The sequence below is a fragment of the Branchiostoma floridae genome, chromosome 12 (assembly GCF_000003815.2).
Source record: "Branchiostoma floridae strain S238N-H82 chromosome 12, Bfl_VNyyK, whole genome shotgun sequence".
Taxonomy (NCBI): domain Eukaryota; kingdom Metazoa; phylum Chordata; class Leptocardii; order Amphioxiformes; family Branchiostomatidae; genus Branchiostoma; species Branchiostoma floridae.
The window spans coordinates 12,290,693-12,313,635 of record NC_049990.1 but is presented as its reverse complement, the minus strand read 5'-3'; the positions used below and the strand labels follow the sequence as shown (position 1 = coordinate 12,313,635).

General features: G+C 41.6%; 4 protein-coding genes across 4 annotated transcripts in view; all 4 read right to left on the bottom strand.

Annotated features, from left to right (window-relative positions):
- Positions 1–1,266: 1,266 nt before the first annotated feature.
- Positions 1,267–11,315, bottom strand: LOC118427682 (proteoglycan 4-like). The gene is made up of 7 exons (XM_035837576.1): positions 11,141–11,315; positions 6,546–6,675; positions 5,716–6,012; positions 5,087–5,197; positions 4,411–4,719; positions 3,430–3,879; positions 1,267–2,978 (listed from the first exon to the last, which is right to left on the bottom strand). The coding sequence occupies exons 2-7, from the start codon at positions 6,634–6,636 to the stop codon at positions 2,500–2,502; spliced, it is 1,737 nt and encodes a 578-aa protein (XP_035693469.1). The 5' UTR covers positions 6,637–6,675; positions 11,141–11,315; the 3' UTR covers positions 1,267–2,499.
- A 3,538-nt stretch (positions 11,316–14,853) lies between these two features.
- LOC118428162 (plasminogen-like) lies at positions 14,854–16,807 on the bottom strand. The gene is made up of 2 exons (XM_035838154.1): positions 16,551–16,807; positions 14,854–16,057 (listed from the first exon to the last, which is right to left on the bottom strand). Exons 1-2 carry the CDS (start codon positions 16,732–16,734, stop codon positions 15,654–15,656), a joined length of 588 nt encoding a protein of 195 aa, XP_035694047.1. The 5' UTR covers positions 16,735–16,807; the 3' UTR covers positions 14,854–15,653.
- Positions 16,808–17,142: 335 nt separating this feature from the next.
- Positions 17,143–18,366, bottom strand: LOC118426995 (blastula protease 10-like). The gene is made up of 3 exons (XM_035836630.1): positions 18,351–18,366; positions 17,732–17,970; positions 17,143–17,330 (listed from the first exon to the last, which is right to left on the bottom strand). Exons 1-3 carry the CDS (start codon positions 18,364–18,366, stop codon positions 17,151–17,153), a joined length of 435 nt encoding a protein of 144 aa, XP_035692523.1. The 3' UTR covers positions 17,143–17,150.
- A 108-nt stretch (positions 18,367–18,474) lies between these two features.
- LOC118426994 (blastula protease 10-like) overlaps positions 18,475–22,943 on the bottom strand; it is a 14,899-nt gene continuing 10,430 nt past the window's right edge. Inside the window, exons 5-6 of the mRNA XM_035836629.1 lie at positions 19,174–19,312; positions 18,475–18,568 (exon numbers count right to left, since the gene is read on the bottom strand). Coding sequence (XP_035692522.1) covers positions 18,475–18,568; positions 19,174–19,312 — 233 coding nt within the window. The remainder of the gene's footprint in view (positions 18,569–19,173; positions 19,313–22,943) is intronic.

Sequence of the window (22,943 nt, the reverse complement as noted above, 5' to 3'; positions counted from 1 at the left end):
TTGCCTTCTATGGTTGTACACATTAAGATCGGTCAAAGTTCAAATCACCTCAGGTGGAAGAAACAGATTACAGACGACTTGACTCGATCCACATTCTTTTACAATTTGTAAGCTTGAGGATGTCACTACTATTCTTTTTCATTATCCCCTTTTTATACGCCCGAATAGACTGACATGTTCAAGATAGAAGAGTGACAAACTGGTTAGTACGATGTGCTGTGCAGGGTGTGAATGGAAAATTTTAAGTACTAGTATCTCTCCTCGTCAAAAAGACAGGTACTGCTAGGCCCCCCGCCCGCACAATCATCGTGTATCTTCAACGAAAATGAGCATCATTATTTGCAGTATTGTTTAGTAGTGATTGGGAGAAAGGGGGAGGGGGGCACATACATCATTGTTGACAGGAGATCGAGCGATTTAGTCTTGATTTCTTCGTTTTCGGTCCCCCTCTCAGTGATTCGCTTTTGAGGAAGTTAACAATGCATAGTAGTGCGTTGCGTAGAAAACTATTTAGTAGCCACACTCTTTCACATAGCTCCACGCAGGTGCAGATATTTAACACGTTATTGTTTTCCCGCGGGCAAAATGGCGGCTGCACGGGTTACGATGACAACTCTGCATTAGCAGGGTAAGCATGTACAATGATGCCTTTGTTTAGAAGACAAGTAGCCGCTGTGATAAATTACTATGAATGTCCCGTTTAGTACTTGTCTACCTCTCTGTAAAGTAAGAATCCCCGAAGCGTTGTTGGATACAATAGAGGTCTGTCCTGAAACCAGGGATCTGTTATATGGGAATGTGACGTTTTGACATTTTCAATTGGAAAGTCACTACAGAAATAGTATCTCTGTTTAACCTCAGCCATTCATATTACTTAATATGTTATGACAGGAATGTATAGACATCAAGATGATGGTATGCTCTATTCGTGATGGCGTCACATGTTACTGTGCATTGAGCAACAAGTTGAAAGATAGGGCTTCTTCTGATAGGGCCGATTTTAGTTTGAAAATGATGGTACAAAGTGATTTAGAAATAAATTTCTAACTATCATATAGTTAAATCTAAGATATGTGCATTTGCGCCATACATATTATAGCTGATTGGTTATGGGTGTCGTGGAAGGGATGTTGATGTATCTACCCCAATTTCCTTTTAAAAATGTAATTAAATGGTAAATTATGAAACTCGATATCATTTTCCTTAGTCCATGTAGATAATGTGATGCGAAATTTAACATTGGATACGATTGAAGGGGAAAACACATTAGATTTGTTGTATTTTATTGATAACAAACCGCCAGAGACAATGAAGAGAAGAAAAGAAAAGTTTTGACTTACATATTTGAACACGAGAGAAAACACATTTCATGAAAACATTTTGACAATACATTCCCGTAGGCCTTTCCCATGATTATAAACATTTCAACATTACAATGAGGTAGGTTAGTAACAGTCAATATACAACGATTACCTACTAGTAATACATGTACATGGCTATCCTATAACATTTGCTTTCAAACAATATTGATAAACATCTAAATAGAGTAATGACCTGAAATGATTTTACACATGTAGTATGATGCCCTATTAATTTTTCGTCCTCTATAATAAAGAGGCATTGTTCGTTTGTTTTATTTTATGATAACTAGAATGATTTACTGTCGGGTAGTAAGTACCATTGAATTTTGTGTGTTACGAGTTTGCAACATGGTGTGGCGGAAGAATCAGTGTACAATTGGTTACTGAAGATGTAATCAAATGAAAGTATCCTCATTTTGTCTACAAACTTTACTCTATCAATGGAATTAAAAACCCAAGCACCAGATTACAAAATAATACTGCAAAACAATAATCATAAATGATGATAAGAAACTGATCATTAGAAACAGACAAGCAGATTAGATATCCAGAAAATATGTCAAAGAAACTGCAAACAGCTAAATTGCATTTGTGTTGATACATGCTTACCTAGAAAAGCGACATCGAAAATATGCATTTTTTTCAATAAAAGAATGAACCGTGATATTTTTGTCAAAGTGGAAAAGATTTCGTGATGTTGTTTCCTTATTTCTATTTTTTTTGGTAGAAAAATATTCATTGACGATCTATTCTATCTTTCGGCAAATGCCCTTTTTTCGCCAAATTCTAGTTGTGCAGTTTCACAACCCAAAAATGTCACCATACGTTTAATATTACAAATTGATAAGATTGTATCATGAACATGTGTATATATGAGGTACATGAGGTTACAAATGACAATAATACACTTTTACAGTACTTACTGTCATATATATCTTCCGAGTACAAGCAAGCAGATGTTTTCTTGAAACTTCCTGAACCCTTCACGGCGGAAGACGACACAATGTGTAATACTTTATTATGTATGTAATTTTCGAGTTCTGTATCCTCTCCATCAATCATAATCGTCCGCCATTTTGACGTCCGCCATTTTGAACAACAACGCGTATTACTATCTCGAAGCTGTGGGTGAGTTGGTCTAACATTTCGGGACGCCACAGACCTTGAACTCGACCTTCCCGTTGACAGCCCTGTAGTAGCACCAGGGCTCCGACTCGGGTGCCGGGTTCCTGCAGTACCGATGATCGCCCAGGCCCTCTTCCTTCCCGAAATTGTTGGTGTTGTAGTAGTAGTACTTCAACTGTGGGTCACTCCACTTCATGCAGAGTTGTCCGTCGCGAGTGGTGGCCTTTTTCCCGCGGTAGTTCTGTCCGAGAGAAGTGTAGCAGAGTACATCCGTGCCTTCGGGAGCTTTGGTTGTTGGTTTGACTGTTGGCTTGTCTGTTGGTTTGGCGTCTGGCTTGTCGGTTTTGGTGGCAGCGGCTTTGGTGGGTTTTGCAGCATTACCATCGCTTTTGGCGGTGGTTTTGTCGCTGCCTGGGCTGGCTGATGTCGGTTTCTCGGTGGGCATCTTCAGGTTTCCGTCACTCACGGCATCTGGAGGGATGATGGGGTCCACTGGAAAAGACATCAAACAGTTCGTGACAACTGTCAGCATACTGACACTTTTTCATACATCTCTTGACGACACGACACTAATTTTCTAGGTGCAACTGAATAGTACAATACATTGTGATTGACAAAATGCAAACAGGTATTGGCTCCAAGAGTTGTTTAACTGACAACATTATTCAAAAGAACAGATGGACATATTGCCTACATAGTAAGAGGTAAGCAGATGCCTATACCATGCACTAAGCAACCGTCAATATATGAAATGAGTATCACGACAACCAATGTAATATTGACTGACACGAATTCAAGATGAATTTAAAAGAATAACGTGCTATCTTTCCTTACATTCTTTTGGTTTCTAACAATGGTCGGGCAATTCAATGCAAGGGAACCAGTATAACGGTACCATTGACTTGCACTCGTGTATAATGAATTTACAAGAATAGTTCCACACCTTCACAAGCAAGCTTTCCTTCCTTTGGTTTCGACCACTTGCCGTCTTCTAAACAAGTGGTAGTCATGGTAATGGGACCAGCCTTATCCGACTTGAGACAGAGAACTCCACATGACGTCTGCACCTTCTGCTCGGCTCCATAGCAGTTGGTCAGTGAGTTCTCAGGGATGTTCAGCTTCGGACACGTCTTGGTCAGCGGTGCAGGGGACGGTTGGTCAGTCTTCTTCGGACCCATGGTGGCCGGAGCTGGCTTCTCGGCTGCTTCGTTCTTTCCGGTGGTCTTGGCCACTGTCGGTTTGGCCGTTGTCGGTTTGACCGTTGTTGGTTTGACCGTCGTGGGCTTCACGGTTGTTTTCTTGACCGGTGCAGGGGTGGTGGCGGCAGGTTTCTTGGTGGTGGCCTTCATCTTCGGTGTTGTGGGGGCCTCAGTCGGCGCCTTGGGCGCTGACTCTAGGAGATTAATAAATGACATGTACAGGTAAATGTTTAACATCATAGTATCTTGATAAATGCAAGATTGCAACTCCATGGAAAAATACCCCTTGTCATAAAATGGGGAAAAATGCCACTAGCTAGTTAAAAAAAGAGAACATGGAATATAACAACTCATTTCAATTGTTAAATTCTTCAGTGTCAATGACGAAAGGTAGTGGATTCTGCCTGAAACGTTTGACCGTTTCCAAAAGCATATCCAGATGCATATCCAGTAAATGCTATTTGGCGTAACAATTCAATATATGAAGATCAAGAAGGAATATATAACCTTAACCCTGGCAATTCAGTAAAGTAGTACATGTACATCAATGATTGGAAACTGTATACATTGTATGACAGTCAACTCGTGTATGTCAATAAATCACGTAAACGTATAAGTTTTCTGCACTTGCACACGGTTCAAACTAATGAAGTGCTAGTACTTCAACCATGTGAAAAGGAACACCATAACAAAAAGCAGAGCCTATTGATTTTTCTATGACCTACCTTTACATTTGATGTTGGATAAGTCCTTGGACCATGTACCATCCTCCTGACACACGGCGATCTCTATCGGGGAGCCATTGGTGCACATCACCCAGCACACTTTACCAATGGTGTGCTTCATCCCTGATGCACAACTGGACACAGGCGGAGGATCCATTCCGGACATATCGATCGCCGGACACAGGGCGGTCATCGGGGCCTTCTTAGTTGTCTCTTCTTCTTTTGCTTTTGGTGTTGTCTTCTCCTCAGGCTTTTTGGTAGGTTCAGGTGTTGGTTTCTGGGTGGGCTTCGCCGTTGTACGCTTACCAACTGTAAGAAGAAGTTTTGTTTAACGTGCATTATTCTCTAGGATCTGCGCAAGATGCTTGAAACACTGTAACAACTTGTAGTAGTGTCATTAGGCAATCGTTTTCCCGTTTTCGAATTGATTTTGCATATGCATAACATACTAAATATTAAGCTTGTATTCATTCGTGTCGATTTTTCTAGCTAAAGTGTATTCTATAATCAATCGATCTAAAATGTAAGGTGACGAGGAGACAGCTAAAAAAATAATGCGTTTGCTGAAAACAGCTATTTTACGTTGGTGATGTTTACGTTGTGTTTGCATATTTGAAAACACTTACAGAAGGTTTCATGCATATGATACGTGTATGACTCAGATATAAGTACTTACTTGGAGGATCCTTGCAGTCGCAGGTGTCGCACCCTTTGTCGTCTTTCTTGAAACCATATTCACAGATGTTGTTACACACAGGCTCTGCGCATTCATCACCACCGTCAGATCCTGGTGAACATAACACTCAAATCTACTTATCGGCTTTACGGTAAAGTTGTCATAAATGTAAGCAGGGGAAGGAAGTGATCATCAATAGTGTTGAGTTGTCATTTTGAAATGAAGTTCGTAAATGACAACTCCATACAGCAAGATACTCTAGACTGTGGCACAGCGGTACATTCTTAACTAGAAAACTAGTTGTTGAAGGGGAAACGAAAAAAATACTTGTATGAGCAATACCACAGGTACAGAATGTCTAGGACAAAAGATACGAAAACGGAAGTTCTGCTGCAGTATCAAGGTAGCCGCTAGGGGGACCAAAATCGACCCTGACCTTTGCGTTGATATAATCAAAATCCATGCAGGTTAAGTTCTTAAGTTATCACTTCGGATACACACACACAGACATAGGCAACGGGTCCAAAACTATACCTCCATTTTGTCATGTAGGTAATGATGTATAAATCATTTTTGGAGAGACATTTGACGTTATTTGAATGGGAACACACGCATCTATAAACACATACCTAAGCATTTCAGAACGTTGCAGTAGTCCCAGTCCTCTTCTGACGCGACGTAGCACCAGGGTCGGGACACGGTCCCGGGGGCCGGGTTCCTGCAGTAGTTGTGCTCCCCCACCCCGTACTCGCCGTCAGGGTGCGTCAGCACGTTGTACGACCGGAACAGCACCTCGCTGGAGTCCCACCGCAAACACATCTCGTCTTTCTCCGTGAAGAAAGTACGGCCCTTGTACTTCTCGCCTTTACCTGTGTAGCAGTCTTCGTCAGGAATAAGTTCGTCTTCTTCTTGGCGAAGAAGTTGCTCTGTAACAGACAAAAAGAAGAATCTTTACTTGCAAGTTACTTGCATGCGTTACGCTTTATATATATATATATATTCGGAACTAAAGTTGTAACGTTAACTGTAACAAAAATTTCGAAAATTTTAGTTTTGTAATTGTTAGTCGATTCAACCGTGATGATGATATTACTTTTAACTGACACTATTAAGAGACACAATGCGCTTATATATGCTTACATGATTTCTATGGTGATTTAATAAAATTTAATTTCACTTGAATCATATAATTTTTTGTTCTAATCTTAAAGCTAAGAAAAATTATTATAACGGCTTACGAAATAGCAGTAGCGTTTTCAATTACGGATATCGATGCCTAAACTTTGAATGGTGAGTCAAGTGCGCATGCCTTTCCCAAGGGCACAACGTCGGGTGCACGGCGGGTATCGAACTCGGGACCTCTAGGTTCCGAGCCCAACACTCTAACAGCTATGCCAAGTAGTGTCAGGACAATGTATCCTGAATAATGGTAAACTAGAACACAAAGCTATGTACAGACCTTTGCTGCCGCTGGCAAACGGGTTCCAGAAACTCCATGCTGCACTCGTGGTAGCGAGTAATGCCAGCAGGGTACACAGGAAAAGTCTCATAGTGTCTCTTTCACAGGGTGTTGGCGTCGCCTGTTATATCTAAAAAAAACGAAGAAAATAACATATGTATGAATAAGTATGCAATAGATGCAAATAAAGCATAAACCTTCTTCCACAGTCAACAGTTAACGAGGCTTCTTTATATACATGATTAGGATACGTAACATAAAAGAGGTAAAGCAGATATTTATCGTCAGCAATCATATCTCTCATTGTGACCTTTTTCCCGTCAAAATGTAGTTTTAAAAATCGAATGTAGTTAACACGAACGATGTAAAGTGTGGCTTTATGGTACACAATTACATCTCTGATTGTGGCTATTTCCGGTCAAAATGTAGTTTGAAAAAGCGACCGTAGTTAAATCTAATGAGATCCTGACAGAGGTGGTCTTTATACAATAAAGCAACATCAATCGTAAATCAATGAAAATGAATTGGCCGAGATTCGCCGTCAATCATTCTCCACATACCAAGAAGAAGCCTACTACAAAGACAAGCCGCGCTAGGTGTGGAATGCAGCGATTAATCTCCTCCATGAGAACAAAGAAAAAGTATTTTGCCTTCAGCAAAGCCGTCCCAGAACCGCATTACTGTTAATAGGGTAACGATTAGGGAAGTTTTAATGAAGTAATGCCCATTATTTGAAAACATTAGCTATATTCGTTCCACTTAGACTTTGTGCAAAGTTATAGCCGCTTTTACTTTTGTTAATCTCCGACTAAGGAGTGAAGTTGTCGAGGATCCAAATGGTGTGTGTTTGTGTGGGGGGGGGGGGGGGGCTGCCTACTTGTATACTCTAATTGGCATGACTTTGTATGATCGATAACCCTCGATCAATCAATGTAGAAAAATCAAAGAAATTCTTCCTGATGCCGAGATTAGTAACAAGTCGTGAGAAGAAATGAGAAATCGCGTGCGAAATCTCAATCTTTTCTTATGGAGATGATGCCTTTAATGAGTAGTTGTCTTGAGCACATCAAATGACAGAGTTTTAATTGCCGAGGAACGCCTATCTTAACCGCAGTCCGATTTGTACAGATTATATCCCACACTTCCGTTAAGATAATGGTGCATAAAGCTGGTGTGATTTATTTCATGGTATGATTGTTCTTGCCCATCTGTTCTTCAGTATCCAATTCCAAAGATGTCAAATCGTGACTAGCACGTTTCAGTACAATGCATACAAATCTAATTTCTTACGGTGATTTTGACTTGTAAATACCTTGTATTCCAAAAACATGATTTGTTTGAACGATGCTCCCTAGTGTATTAATCGTTAAAGCCAACAATCGTTGTTATCTCTATGACGTCATCAGGAAAGAATGGTTTCGCAAAGAAACTCATTAACAGATACTATTATGAAGCTCGATAATTTGTTTTGACTACACCTTTTACTAGTTTAGTACAGAGTGATAAAAGCAATTTCATATCACCTGGGAAAAATATCTTAACTACTATCTACATATGTATAGCCAAAAAAGTTATTCTAGACATTTGACATAGCATCTATGTCACATGGTTGACAGTGCATATTTGGTCTGGCCATTAGCGAAGGAAATATCTGTCGGATTATTGCTTTGACTAAGGAGATTATATATAACCACCAGGAAGTTATATATAACCTCCTTGCTTTCAGTCAACAAAATAGGTGGATTTTCTCGGAATTTTAATGCACGAAAACGATGTCATATGAAAAAGACAATAAGCTACGGAAGAAAAAGATCAAACGCGGCACAGAAAGACATAGGTGTTATATCGCCACTAGCTATTATCAAAGCAAACAAGAGATTGTCGGTATGATATGGAGGTATCCGGTATACGAAAGGAATGAAAATACCCATTTTTTTGCAAGGGAACAATTGGTGTAAGAGAACACCATCTGATAATTACTGCAAAGAAATGTTTGCTCATTAACTGAGTACAGAGCTCGTAAATTGGTTGAGTAAGCATCGTGGGAAGATTTGACGTTTTAGTACATCATTGCCTTAATAAAGCTTTATACGGACATTTGACATGGAAGTTTTCACTCAAATGAGTCAGAATAATGGGAACATCATTCTGGTACCATCTGGTGTCTAAATCTTACAGATTGTTGCAAGATATCTTCTCTTTTAACTTTTACAAGTCCATTTGTCTTGAGATGATGTAATTGCGTATTAGGACTGCGTATTAGGCCCCATCATCTCCAACCAGGACCTACTAGAAGCTAATGAGGAGGCCGTGGCCTGGCTGCAGTCCTGGCACGGAACGATATGATGATGATGATGTAAGAGTAGTTGAACGTAAAACGACATAGTATTTGGGTGGCTTCACACTTGCGTATATATTCAAGTCCGTATGTGGTCCGTATGGAAGTGTTAGCCTTTACCAGGCTCCACAGGTCTCTGGAAAAATGATAAAAATGGGATAAATATAGCCAGATAACATGCCAGACGAGATAGCTGGGTCGCAAACCATACTCCTCGGACAGCTAACTCTCCTGGCATGTTATCCGTCTATATTTGTCCAATTTCTACAGTTTCCAGTGACTTATAAAGCCTGGTAAAGACTAACAATTTCATATGGACCACATACGGACTTGAATATATACGCATGCACGTCTTGTGGACCCGGTCGTCATTACGATAGACAATACACAACGCACAGGTGGATGGACCTACGATGAGATCGATCGCTGTCAAAACGTGTAAATCGTCACCGGTGACCCTAAACGAGACTTCCATCACACTTGTGACCACGGAAATTCCCCGGATTCTCGTTTTTCTGCGGAATGCCGCTGCTCCAGTACTGACAACAACATTAAGAGGACTTAAGCATCCGTTCCGTTTTTATCTACATGCTTTCATCACACCGAAAACACGACCAAGAGTCGCTCAACTATGAACTTGTAGGATTTCTAGCTGTTTCAGACAAAGTATAGACCAAGAGAACATCTCCAGTTGTTGTAGTTGCAAACTACGCATGACAAAGCCTAGCCAAACATGATCAAGCAAACATACAAACGAAGATTGTGAATATCTTCGAGAGGTAAAAAGAACATGAAAATGTCAGCTATGTTGATACATTTATCCTGAACATGCTTTTATACAAAGAGTTTCTTCACCCATAACCACAGAAACACGTCTGGAATAATACACACAGTTGCCTTGTGGCCAAGACATACAGTTTAAGATCATAAGGTATTTCAAATAAAACATTGTGTGTAGGAGGTCTGAATAGTTCAAACGGGCCACCAATGATGTTACCCCTTTTAATGGGACACTGTAATCAGTCTAGACCATCACGAAACTTTTCAGACGCCCTTTTAAGTCTATTTGTTTTTACCTAATGGCAAAGGAAATTGCGCCACTACATCATTAACATTAAGTGGGAATAAGAGCGTTTCCTGTAAAGGGTATACTTTGATTCGACGAAATATTGGCAACGGAAAGAGGATTGAAAGGTACAAACTGTCCAATATGGGTGGCAGTGGCATGTTTGAACAAGGACGTTATGTAACGTTCTTGGTTTGAATGATGCTAAGCTAGACAGGTCACCATTAAAACACCCAATGACAGACATCTGTGAAGTATACCTGTAATTTTCCCTGTCAGGCTTCAACGATTTTACGAGTTTTATGCTGCATATTTCTATATTGGTTGTTATCACAAATTTTTAAAAAGTGATTCTCAAATGAGTCCACTACGTATGAAAATCTTTCCGATGATCTCTGAAACACGAGTTGACATCTAACAGCTAGCAGACTATAGCAACAAACTCATAGACCGAACGAGTCATAATTATACCCTGCTACTGTGATGAAACGACCGCGCCCGTACGTTTACTATGGTTGATAATCCTACCACAAAAAGAAAAAGAAAAAGGAAGATAGATATCTATCTTTGTGTTTCCCAGGTTGAAACGAACTCTTGTTGAATCGTTAAGAGATAGATGTGGACCTAGTCACGTAGACATGGAATTCCCCTTGAGGGCCACACCTTCAGCATCTACAAGAGACAGACCTGCCTCTTGTTCTCATAATTTCTCCTCACAGAAAAGGTGCGAAGAGACAACTAGTTGCTGGCGAATCAAAAGGCACAGACAGAAAATAACAGGTTGTCGGGCCCCCTGCTTGTTTTTTTTTTCAATTTACAACCATGCTGCTTTCCGCACAAAAACAGGCGTGGCTGAAAATGCCTATTTTCAACTAAAACCGCCTGGTTACGCATTTTCAACATCATCGCAAAGATTCTTCTTCAAGCAAGGATGGCATACTTCTTTAAAAAGTATAAAACTACTACGTAAAAGGAAAAAGTAAGACTAGAAGTATGGAATCAGCGCTGTGGGATTCACACCTGTTTAGGTACTAATTGGAGCGCACCTGTTACATCTTAAGTCGGACATTTTGTATCTCCTAAAATCGTCTTTTTGCCGGTCGAACAGCTCTTACGTTCACTATGCGGAGATACCGTGTGATAGCATTACGCGGTGGACCTTGATGGAAACGGAGTGGTAAAACTACTTACTAAGGTTAAGTCCTAGGGGTCCGCGGGGTCCACAGATAGCAGCGATGTCCTCGCACGTTGTGCCCTCCGTGACAAATGGACAACTGGTCCCACCTCGACGCCGGAATTCTCTCATTGTTACCCGCTGCACCTCGCCTCAGGGCAGGTAGTCACCAAACCGTGACGCCCGGCAAAGAGAGCGTACGGTGTGGGGACAGGGTGTTCCTCGCCAGGTGCCATTCAAAACACAAACAGTCATCGGAAACTACCATGATCTGTTGTCAATCGCGTGCAGGGAGTTCAAAGACACGAAAAGAACACCGTGCACCTATGTGTAATGTGTGAAAGCTTTGTGTTATCAGTAATATGTAGTGTTTCAAGTGTGGGAGGGAGCGTCCAACGATATACCCTCGTGGATACGCCCTGACAAAGGGCACCGAGAGTTCAGCAAGTAGATCATAAATATGGAAGTTGTGTAGCATCAAGTTACATGTGATCATCTATCTTGGGAGATAGATATCATCTCTTTTCATGAATAAGAAGGACATATCATGAATGGAGGTACAGTTAAGGACAAAGCCAGCCCTGATCTGAGGTATTCAGACAAGTATGTCGCGTATTTCCTTTAAGAATGACTGAAGACATCCTTATCTATGACAGAACTGACTAGTACACAAGACAAATACACATTTTCTGTGAGTTGTGTTTGTTAAAACCTCTCAAGGTATCGAATGTATCTTTCTTGATAGAAAATCAGCGATGCGACTGAATTCGAACGAATGAAGACCCGAAAGAGGACATGACACTTTGCGACAGAAAGTTTCACGCAGTTTGAAGACAAAGGGCCGGAACTCATTTAAAGAGCCAACACATTTCTCATCTCTTTATTGCGTCCTTGTCCAGGGCAATGGTTACTTAAATGTGGACGTTGATGCCAGATGCATCTTGTATAATAGCTTATGAAACAAAGGTGACTCAATTGTTCATTTTTACAACATATCACGAGTGGTATACAGAGAAAAATATGATATCAGAAAACAGTTGTTACAAGATTACATGAACCTTGTCAGACATAGATGAGTACAGATGAGACGACAGCTATGATTTGTTCATACATAAATTTAAAAGTGTATATGCACAGCCCCACCTCGCGATCTTATCTGTAACATCTCATCTTAATCACCATTTTGTGTTTACTACGACAGGAAACCTACAGGGACGAAGGAAATGGCACCGAAAGGCTAGACAACAATTTTCAAAAAGAAAACCTGTCCCACACATACTCTGTGTCTAAGTGGTATTGTTTGAGTGTTTGTCACCCACTCAAAATGAGCATCCAGTTTTGGCATCGTTCTAATCGCTAAATGTTCCAGATTCCGATCCTCCATTATTTCGCTCATTATGTGCTATTGAGATAAGACTAGATTATCCGAACAGCCACTTGGGAATACGTCCTCAAAACAACAACATTGCAGTAAACCATAGGTTACTACGGTCACCATATGATGTGATTCTTGGTTGTTTTATGTATATCAGGAAATAACACAGGGCGTACTATTTCCTGTTTGTCTTTTGGTAAAGAAATATGCTTAAATCTGATCAACTCATTTACAGTCAACAGTGGTTTATTTGTGAATCACGCTTCTGGCTAAATTAGACTCGAGGACTAGTCAAGACATGCCTGGCATTTCCTTAACGGATAGTGCGTCGCTTTTTCCGGTGTTTAGGGTCGATAATTACACTGTAGTAATACTTGAAGATCTAGTATCTTAGGCCGAATACTATCTTAGGAAGAGAGGAAACTTATATACAGGCATACAAACGTACACGTAACAATAAAACTTAAAGACACGAAGCTGAGTTATGCAAATCTTCGAATTGAAAAGAGCCCTATGACGCAAAGGAAGAATCACAGTTAAACACAGGTTTGCCAGTTTTTACCCTATGATTTTCTGTCTGGCACGCCCCCTCCCCCTGAATGATACTGAATTAACCACCTGCGTCAAACCTTCCCAGTTGCTTGACGTATTGCGTTGTGTCTGATAATTATAACGTGACATTTAGGTAATTGATCGGAGCGAAACAACAGAGAAGTAATTTTTTAAGTTGCGTGATTGCATCGTTTGTGTTTAAGCTGTTTGTTGGAAAAGGGGGAGGGGGGCAGGGGGAAAAGTTGGCCATGTTTGGTCGCCTAATTATTAGCTCTGAGCGAGGAATGCCAGCACGTTGTTGGGGTACATTCCATTCGGCTGATTGCACACCGTTTGTGGTGCTCCGATGAGATGCCACAAATGGATCCCCGCCGGAGGGGCAGATCTCAGAGATAACACACACACAATGGCACAAAGGGAACCGCAGGTGTCGGACCGAGATGGCGACCCTCGGGGTAAAAACGCCTGTCCAAACTATTCATTTCGTAATGCTCATCTCAGCGGGCAGGAGGAAGTTAAACCTATGTTTTGTATCAACTTTTCTGATTATTTTTTTACAAAGATAATGGATTTTCTTTGTTTCAGAACAAAATGATGCAAAGGAAGGTATTAAGCGGATCTTAAGGAGTAAGACTTTATCCGTTTGTAACGTAATGTGCTAGCCGACCTTTGTGAATGCTAATGAACGGATGACCGATGGATTGATTGAATGAATGAATCAATGGAAGAATGATCAAGTCTTTCAAATCCAGTGCTATCAAAACAGCAACTGCAATGTATTCATTATTAGAAGACACACAAATGGACATTGCATCATACATGCCAGCATTCACCAATACGCCAAAATGTTAAGGGGTCTGCATGGGGGAATCATAAGGCGTTAACGCTCTACGCTTAAGTCAGGAAGGCAGCGAAAATGCATTAAAGTTAGCTTGGACAGACTGGCTTCGCTATACGCTTAATTCAGATGCCCATTAAGTAGAATGCACCGACTACACTACACGTCGAATACACCGACTACACTACACTACACATATGGGTCCGTAGAATAACGTAGAATCAAATCGGCCGACTACGCTTTACGTAATTGGTCATGTGGCACCAATCCCCACCCCCCGCCCCTACGTTCAAAACGTCACAATTTCTATCAACGGGTGACCGTTCAACTGTGACCTAAGGGTCCAGGTGCGGCTGCCAGGACTTTACGACCAATAAAAAATATCTGGAGGGTGCAGATGTCATGATGATATATCGAGAGATATTCCCTTTGTACTAACCGAAGCCACCATGTCAGTAAATCACGAATAGCAGATGAGGTGTGAGGTTGGGATGGCCCTGAGTGACTCAAACCTACAGTTTCGTCAATTATATACGCATAAGCTATAAGGGCTGAAGATACGACTTGTATGGTCTGTGTGACACAACCTCTGCTGCCCAGAGCTGCAACTGGCCCATCCGTCTAGAAGGCCGGCCGGATACTGAGCGGGCTGCTATAAGTGAGATTTAATCAGGCTACGACTTGTACTATATTTGTGCAAAAAAATCCATTCAATCTCAGAGTCAATAACATTCCATCCATCCATCCATCCATCAATCCATCCATTCATCCTTTCCTTCATTCGTTCATTTATCACTCATTCATTTTATTCGTTGATACATTCATTTGTTACTTTCTTCCTCCCTTCAAATTCAAAGTTAGACGTTACTAGCTTAAACCGGACAATTCTCATATATATCCCAGTTCATGAACTATGATCATATAAGATCATGTACACTTTTTAAAAGAAAAAGTAACGAAACGCATGTGGTGGCTTTTTGGTTTATTCAGTTCAAACCTGTTGTCAAAATAATACATATGAGTGATCAATGAGGCTTTGTATCGAGACTATGTGAGGTCTTCGTTTCTCTTCAAGACATCTTAAATAGTGTCCGTATAACTTAGCAATGCCGGTGAGGTAATCGGTATCTATGAATTGTGAAAAGCGCTCCCTGCAAACGTCTTATAAGTACATATATCCACTGAGCCTGTGCTTATAAATAGTTGACATTCTCGAGTATCGCCACAGTATGATACCGACTAAATTGCTTCACAAAATGAAAATCTTACCATAACCTGAAATATTAAGTCTAAGTGATTAGGAAATAATAGACAAACGAGATCATAAAACCTTTGTGACAATAGTGTTAAGATGTGCAAAATATACAAATAACATAGAGCTAGAAATTCTTAAAGTAACTAGGGTGAAAGTATTCTGTATTCTGGAGATGCATTACCGGTAGAGCCGCTAGTCGGCGCTGCACAGCTGATGACTACAATGTATTTTACAGCTAGTGACTGTGTTATGTATCTTATCGTCGCAACTACTTTCTTGAGATTTTCCACACAATATTCAATGACTTTCCACACGATATTCAATGACTTGATGCAGAAGCCCTCACACCCTCCATGAGTCAAGTCCACCATTTTTAACATCATTTGTAAATACAAAACTTTACAAGGAATGTGTTTAATATACAGAAACGTTCGGTATGTACAACGCCATCTCTCCTCCGTCAACTAACGCCCCCTCGCGGCTAGAAAAGGAAAATCATATCCGTCCTAGTTAATGACTCCTATCCTCGGTATCAGCTGGTTTAGAGGAAGGACGTCTGCGTAGCCACAGTCTATGCTTCCTCCCCCTCTCCCTACTCTTGTAGCCCTTTCTATGTTTCTTACTGTTTATCTCCTTAGATACGCCTGACCCGTCCCTGTCTCGACAGAGCGGGATATCACAGTAGTCCCAGTACCGGCTGGACTTGACGTAACACCAGGGGCGGGAGCTGTAAGGGTAGGGAGGGTTACGGCAGAAGTTGTGCTTCCCCACCCCGGCCAGCCCGCCAGGGTAGGTGTGCACGCTGACGTCACGGTCCAAGGTGTCGCTCCAGGACAGGCAGGACTCGCCGTGGATTGTCGTACTGAGCTTGCCCCGGTAGGAGGCGCCGTTCTTCGGGTAGCACTTGGAAGCTTCTATAGATGTGAAGTAAACAGATATTAAAGTTTTCACATGTAAAACGTATGCGATTCAGCCGATGGCTGTTATATACTTTTTTATGATCATAATGATCAAATAAATCATTCATTCCTATATACGCCCCGCACTAAAAAGAAAAATACACACACACACGTCGATATGATGGTTAGTACGGTGAATATGGACAAAATGTATTTAAATTTATGATTAGATAAAGCAAATATTAAAGGCCGAAGCAGGATTAGAAATGGTATTCACATCCTATGAAGTCAAATTAAGGTTACACAAGTCTTACACTTTTTAAAGTTTTAATAATAAGATCAGTGAGGATTAAAAGTTTCTAACGAATTCAATTTTTTTTAATTTGTCAAAGAATTTGCTGTAAAATGATTGCTTTTTCCCTGCAGGGTATTGCATGTGAGGTTATTTTGAACAGAAAAGTCTTACATTTATATCCCAACAATTCTGGTTAGTGTAACGTGTCCTCACTTTTGGATTTCTTCGGTTTGATGATGGCGTTCTCCTTACTCTTGCTGCGCTCCCCTGAGCGGGCGGGGATACTCCAGGTCCTGGTCCGGGGCGGTAGGGTCCGGGGCCGAGGGGGCTCGCTGATCTGTACGTAACTACTGCGGGGACACTCCTCGGCACCGAGGGACGTGTGCGTCCGGCACATACACTTACAGTCCGAGTTCAGAAACGCCTCCCCCTTGCATTTCACGGTGGGATTGCAGTGATCTGAAAATTGATTATAAGCATCAATGTCAAAAGTGTTGAATGGGTATTACGACTTTGTGTAATTATTTGAATGGAAAATAGTTCACCAGTGTATGTAGAATATGAGCCAGTTATATCATGATGTTGGAATTCTAGTTGTCATTGTATAACAATCTACTTCTAGCGTTGGTCCGGTAAATCGCACGTACAATGATAAAGGAACTTTCTTTTAAGACAGATAGCAAAAGACAGATATATGTAAGAAGGTGGAACCAAGCATTAAGAGCATTTCTTAACATCTCTTAGCATTTCTTAACAATTATCAAACCTTGACACGTGTCTTTAACCACACTATATAGCGGGGTCTACATGAAGTCACAAGTCACGTGAGTGTTTAGATGGGAGTGTGTTCTCACCACTGCAGCCATACATGGCGTTCGCGAGCTTGATGTCGAAGAAGCTGAGAGAAATCCGCTGACCAATCAGATCCTGGAAGAAGGGGTCAGTGGTCACCACTGTACGCAGCTTTCTCCGGCCAACGCGGGTAGCGAATTCCTGTGGACGAATAATTTTACGTGTTCACTAAGCGTTGGCATGTGCTTGTTTTCTTGTGTGCACTTTTTAAAAAGGTTTCTCTACCATTTATTCAATTGTATCTTTTGTATTTTACACGAATGATTAACAACATCGTTAGAATTATATGTCATGTATTTAACGTCACAATTTATAGACATGAGCAAACGACGCCTGATCTTCAGATACAAAAACACTGGTTCTGAAGTCTGTGTCTTTAAGTATTGAAAAAAAAAACCTGTGCGTTTTAAGGTTAGGGAACGAAATGACAAGAAAGAACATTTTCATATGATGACCCACCAACATGGCGGACTGATTTACTTCATTATCATGTGACCACAAGCACACTAGTGATTGGTCAGCTACTAAATGCAGTTACTCACGTCCGATCTGTAGTGCATGACGGAAATGTAGTCGTACGGGATGTTGAAGTCGTTGACTCGGTCCCAGTCGTACTTTTCAAAGTTGTGTTTCTGGTTCTTGCGGACGTTCTCCCACAGGACCTTGACGTACGAGTCGCGGTCTGGTCTGCTCTGCTCGTGGAAGAAGCCGACGGTGTGGCCGAGTTCATGGATGGCAGCTCCAACCTGGTTAATAGAAATATTGACAAAGTTCACATTCACTCATGTTTGAAGACGCCGAAAATTTGGTACTTATATCAGTAACTCTCACCAAGGACATTATACAATTTAGTATAATATCTTTGCTGATATCGATATATTCGATGCCTAACAAATGTGTAGATGCAGTTTATTATTTCACGACCAGGTGGCGCTCTTACTGCAATCAAAAATGGTTTGCTGCTGGGTTCAGTTCAATATCTCCAGTCACACACAACACATGTGCAGGAGTATCAGGTATCAGGGTGCTGAGAGATTACTTCCAAAATGTCAGTGCTCTGCAGGACGATGTCTGAGACTGTCACGTTCTAGGGGCTGCTCCAAAAATATTTTAACTCTTTTCATCTTCATTTTCTTCCCTGTCTTTTGGGTTGTGACCAACCGTCTCTGTGTTCCATTTTCATCTAAAATCGTTCAAGTTTGGTGTCAGATCGCCATAAGATACTAATATATGGAGGGGACTTAAGGGTTACTAAGTCATTGAGTTAGACTGTTTTGATTTTTTTTTATCCTCTTACCCCTCCGTTAAACAGACAGCCGTCATCCATGGACAACATCTGCTCGTTTCCATACACGAACATCCCAACCTCAGACCAGCAGCTGAAATAGATAAGAAATCATAAGACGATACTCAACAACATGCATATGATGTCCTATATAAGATCACAAAGTCGTCGGTTCTATTATCATCATCATCATGTGACCTTGGTGGCAGTCTATATTAGGACCCATCAATCCTCTCTGAACCGTGACGGAAGTAGATTCAGTTTCTCTGCCACTTTTGATTCACTCCTGGCGTCATCAAAATTCAGTTTCCGGAAAGTCAGCACAGTAAATTATATATCTTATGAAGGTCGACGAGATCGATTAAAAATGCTTGGTGAATGATTCCTTTGTGCTGGAATCAAGCTCAAATTTTACAACTTTGGATTCTACCAAAACGGATGAGCTTTCATTCGCATTATGCGATCTTTGCGCGTGCGATTCATACAGACTTTGAATAAGATGTTCCTGGTATGAAGTTGCAGCTTTAACATCATCACGTGACTTAATTCTGAGAAATGGGAGGAGACGAGGATAATAACATGGCTCATCATGAGATAGACAAATTTCTCGTTCCCAAGTTCCTGGGTACACTTGTGACCACTCGTCACATCACCATATGCGGACCAATAGGTGGATCAATACTAAATCACGTGACTCACCCCTTCCCTTTGATGAACTTGACGAAGTTCTTGTTCTGTAGCTCCTGCACGAGGCCGGGTGAGTGGGGCTTGAAGCGGATGCAGGTGTGCTTCTCCCAGTGGCGCATGGCGTCCAACAACACCTCCCTGTTCCCCTTATCTGTCAGGCGATACGGTAAACACTGTTATTAACAAGTGACGAGCAGGCCAGATACTGACGTACATTGTGCAGACGACCCTGTGGATAGTTTCATAGCATTTTTAGAACTAACCACTGACAGGTCAGTGACCCGTGTTTCTGATAAACCTGGATCGAAGTTAAAAGCGAGGACAGTGTTATATATCATAACGTTGTACATAAATCATTGACAATAACAACAATGCCATAAACGTGCTTATAATGACAATTGCTGCATTTCATAAGTTTAGTTTTAATTGTAATTGTGGACATTCAACTGATTGTGTGTACAAACGTATTGGGCTATGCTGTTTATAAGCTGCTTTGCAGGAAACTGTGTTTTGAAGACCCAGTTCCAAGAAGTTGGGAGGGTTTGGCTGGCTGTTATGTCCCCTTTCGTCAGCAGACCAATTTTGGGACTTTTTGTATTTAGTTTTCCATTGGGAAAGAATAAAAAAAGAAAAACCTGAATATTTGCAAACCTGGGTACCATTCATTCGTTAGCAGGCGAAAAGATTGAGCCAGCGGTTATAACGGAGAGCCAAACATCTGCTTGGAAATCAGTGTCTTTTATGTCTTAGTACAAGATATAATTTTCTGCAAGCGGACCGTGAAGGCAACGGCTCTTTTCCTAGCAACCAGACAACGTGGAATTTCACATTTCAATCCCTCACGTCTGCAAGCTCCATTTTAATGTCGTCTGCTCAACAGACCGAGTTGAGTGTTTGTTATCGTTGCCAGTGCGTGGCCCAGTTTGTGGATAATCTGTATGTCCGGCCGTCCCACTCCCACCCTAACCACCGCCACAACAGGGCCGTGTTTACATCACACACAGCAGCTGATCCAGATAATCTGTCCCAACGGTAACCCGTGAACGAGACTTCCAACCGCGGGAACGAGAACTCTCGCAGCTTTCATCGCGATATTACGCGAGACAGGTGTGGGTATATCCTTCGCGGATTAGAGAAATTCTTTGGATTCACAGACTGCAAATTGACGTCACCAAACGAGACGAAAAAACGAAGGGACACCCCTGGAGAAATCATCTCACCACATCGAAGCGACGAGTAGTTTTAACGGAAAGAAATGCTGAAAGAAACGTTTCCGATAAGCTATATGCAACGAAAATTTACGCCATTAAATCACATAGCGATGACACTTTCGAACCAAAAAGGAAATACTCTTTTTAACACGTTTTACTTTTCCAGTTCTCACTGGATTTAAAATCACCCATATCCTTCCAGTTAAAGTTTATATCTCTATTAATTCTGAAACTAATACATGGAATGCAATTTCAGATGTGGTTGCAGCACCTTGCTCCCACCCACTTCTCTCGATGTATCCCTATGGACTATTTCCCATTTTTAATTTTTCGGTATTATCATTCAATTGCGGGATTTTCAAACTTTCTGATCTGACCAACTGAGATGCTCTCGTACTGTCTGAATCCTAATAGTCAAAGCAAGTGATGAGAAAACAAAGGCAAAGAATTGGAAGGGAGAGAAAGAAAAGTAAATTTCGAGGCCCTTGACAGAGTTAAGTGAGAAGAGGGATGGGGACAAAGCTATCATATATGGAGGGATTGTATACCAAAAGCTTTTTTCCCGCCAAACTGAAAACCCAATTCAGTCAATCGCCCCTTGAATGAATGACAGATGCGTATATATTGTTGTCCAGCATTAAATACGGAGGAGTGTTGTTGACCATGTGTCCAGATGGTTATCAACGCCAAATGATTGACCACAGGCACGTGAAAAAGGAGGTCAAACCAAATGGGCGGAGTATTTATATCGAGTTGACCACAAGACATGCTTTAAATTAACCCTAAGCGGTACTTTCACTTATCAACATGACTGAACAGGGCCTTCCAAGAAACGTCCGAATAGTATTCCAACTGATTGGAATTTAAGCCTCTACTAGACTAACTATGTTGGCTATAGCTAATAGGGAGAATTCTTTATCAGGAGCGTTTGGACGCCATAGGCTTATCTCCAACCAGATCCACGGTGCGTAATGTGTAGTATCAAACTCGGTCCGGTGCCCGTTTGACTCCATTAGCCGGCTATACTCCTTGGCCAGCTTTAATACTATCTTATGGCACCGTAAGATCTGCTTGGAGATTAGCCATAGGCCGCCGGTACATATTAGCGTGGACTGATTCTCCTGGCCATTTACTCCCTTCTTTGCAGAAATTTACGATCCTTTACCCCGTAGGAAGGCCTGGCCAAAGCTAGGTAAGATTGTTTTTCACGCAAGAGGTTCACGTACATGTCGGGGGTTTAGTTGGTTCTCTGTAGAAAGTGCGTAATGCTATAAAGGTTTCTTTGAACATCAAGTCAGCCTGCAGGCCGCTTTTTATTGTGGCCATAACGGAAGATGTGAGGTTCAGACAAAATAAAACAAAGAAAAGATACAGATATAATGTAATACATCATCAAAGTCCGAATAAACCTGGGTCCTATCATGGCCCGGTGTAACGGTATAAAACATGTGCCTTGCCGTAACTGCACCCCGGCATAACCTTATCACGGATACACTTCAGGCTGTGACACTGGCTTTTGTCCGATCGTTTGCCACAATTGTGCCAAAGTGTAAACATCACACACTGCGAGCGCGAAACGACCTGATCCCAGACAGTCACGTGTATGGCTACAGTACAAAATTCTGCCTCGTAATCACTCGTTAGGGAAAAAGCTTTCAAGAAGTGCCCAGCTGTACCAAGTCAGCTGATGGATGGAGATAAAGTCCTCTGTTGTTGGTACCAGACGACAAAGAGATCTATTAGAGACTGTCAACTTGCCAGGCCCCGTTTAGCCTGGATGCCAGACTGTTTCCAGGGCCAACAAAAACCAGAGCTCCTAGGCTCCAGGGCATGTCCTTAACTCGGCTTAAGGAAAGTTCTCTACCTGAAGGTAGCCTGGATGCCAGACCCCCGGCCAGATCTCAATACTCATGGAAGCCTGCGGTAGAATTTCCTTGGGGGCATGTTGGCCCTAGAGCCGAGGAGTTACCCTGCCAGTAGGCCTGTTTGGCACCCAGTCTAACCTGAATGGTGTCTGTGATAAAATTTCATTGGGCGCATGTTGGTCCTGGAGCGGACTAGCTGGCCTGTAAAGGCCCTGAACAGTCTGGCATCCAGACTAGCCCCGGAGTGAAGTAACTGGCCTGTGTAGGCCCTGGAAACAGTCTGGCATCCAGGCTAAGCTTCGCGTGGGAGAGTTACGTGATTGCAGACGACAGGTAGCTATCAACCACGGATTCCAGAAGCCAGAATCGAAAATGGTCTCTTTGAGCCTGTGGCGAGGGAGATTGGTGCAGGTTTGTTGGGTTAGAGAGGACAGAATGTCAAAGGTGAAAAAAGGGTCAGGGGAGAGATTGTTGTTGTATACAAGCTTTAAGGCGAAACAACCCTTTCCTTAATCTCAAAAGAATAATTTCTGCCATCATTGGCATTTTCAGTCAATAGCTTTCCGTTGGCAAATGCATTATGTATGCTATGCAATCTCATTAAGTGGAGACGATTTCTGACCTAAATTTTTGTTTGTTTGCAGAAATGTTTTGATGTAGCACGGCTTTGCTACCTAAATAACCTAAACGGCAGTGTATAAAAGAA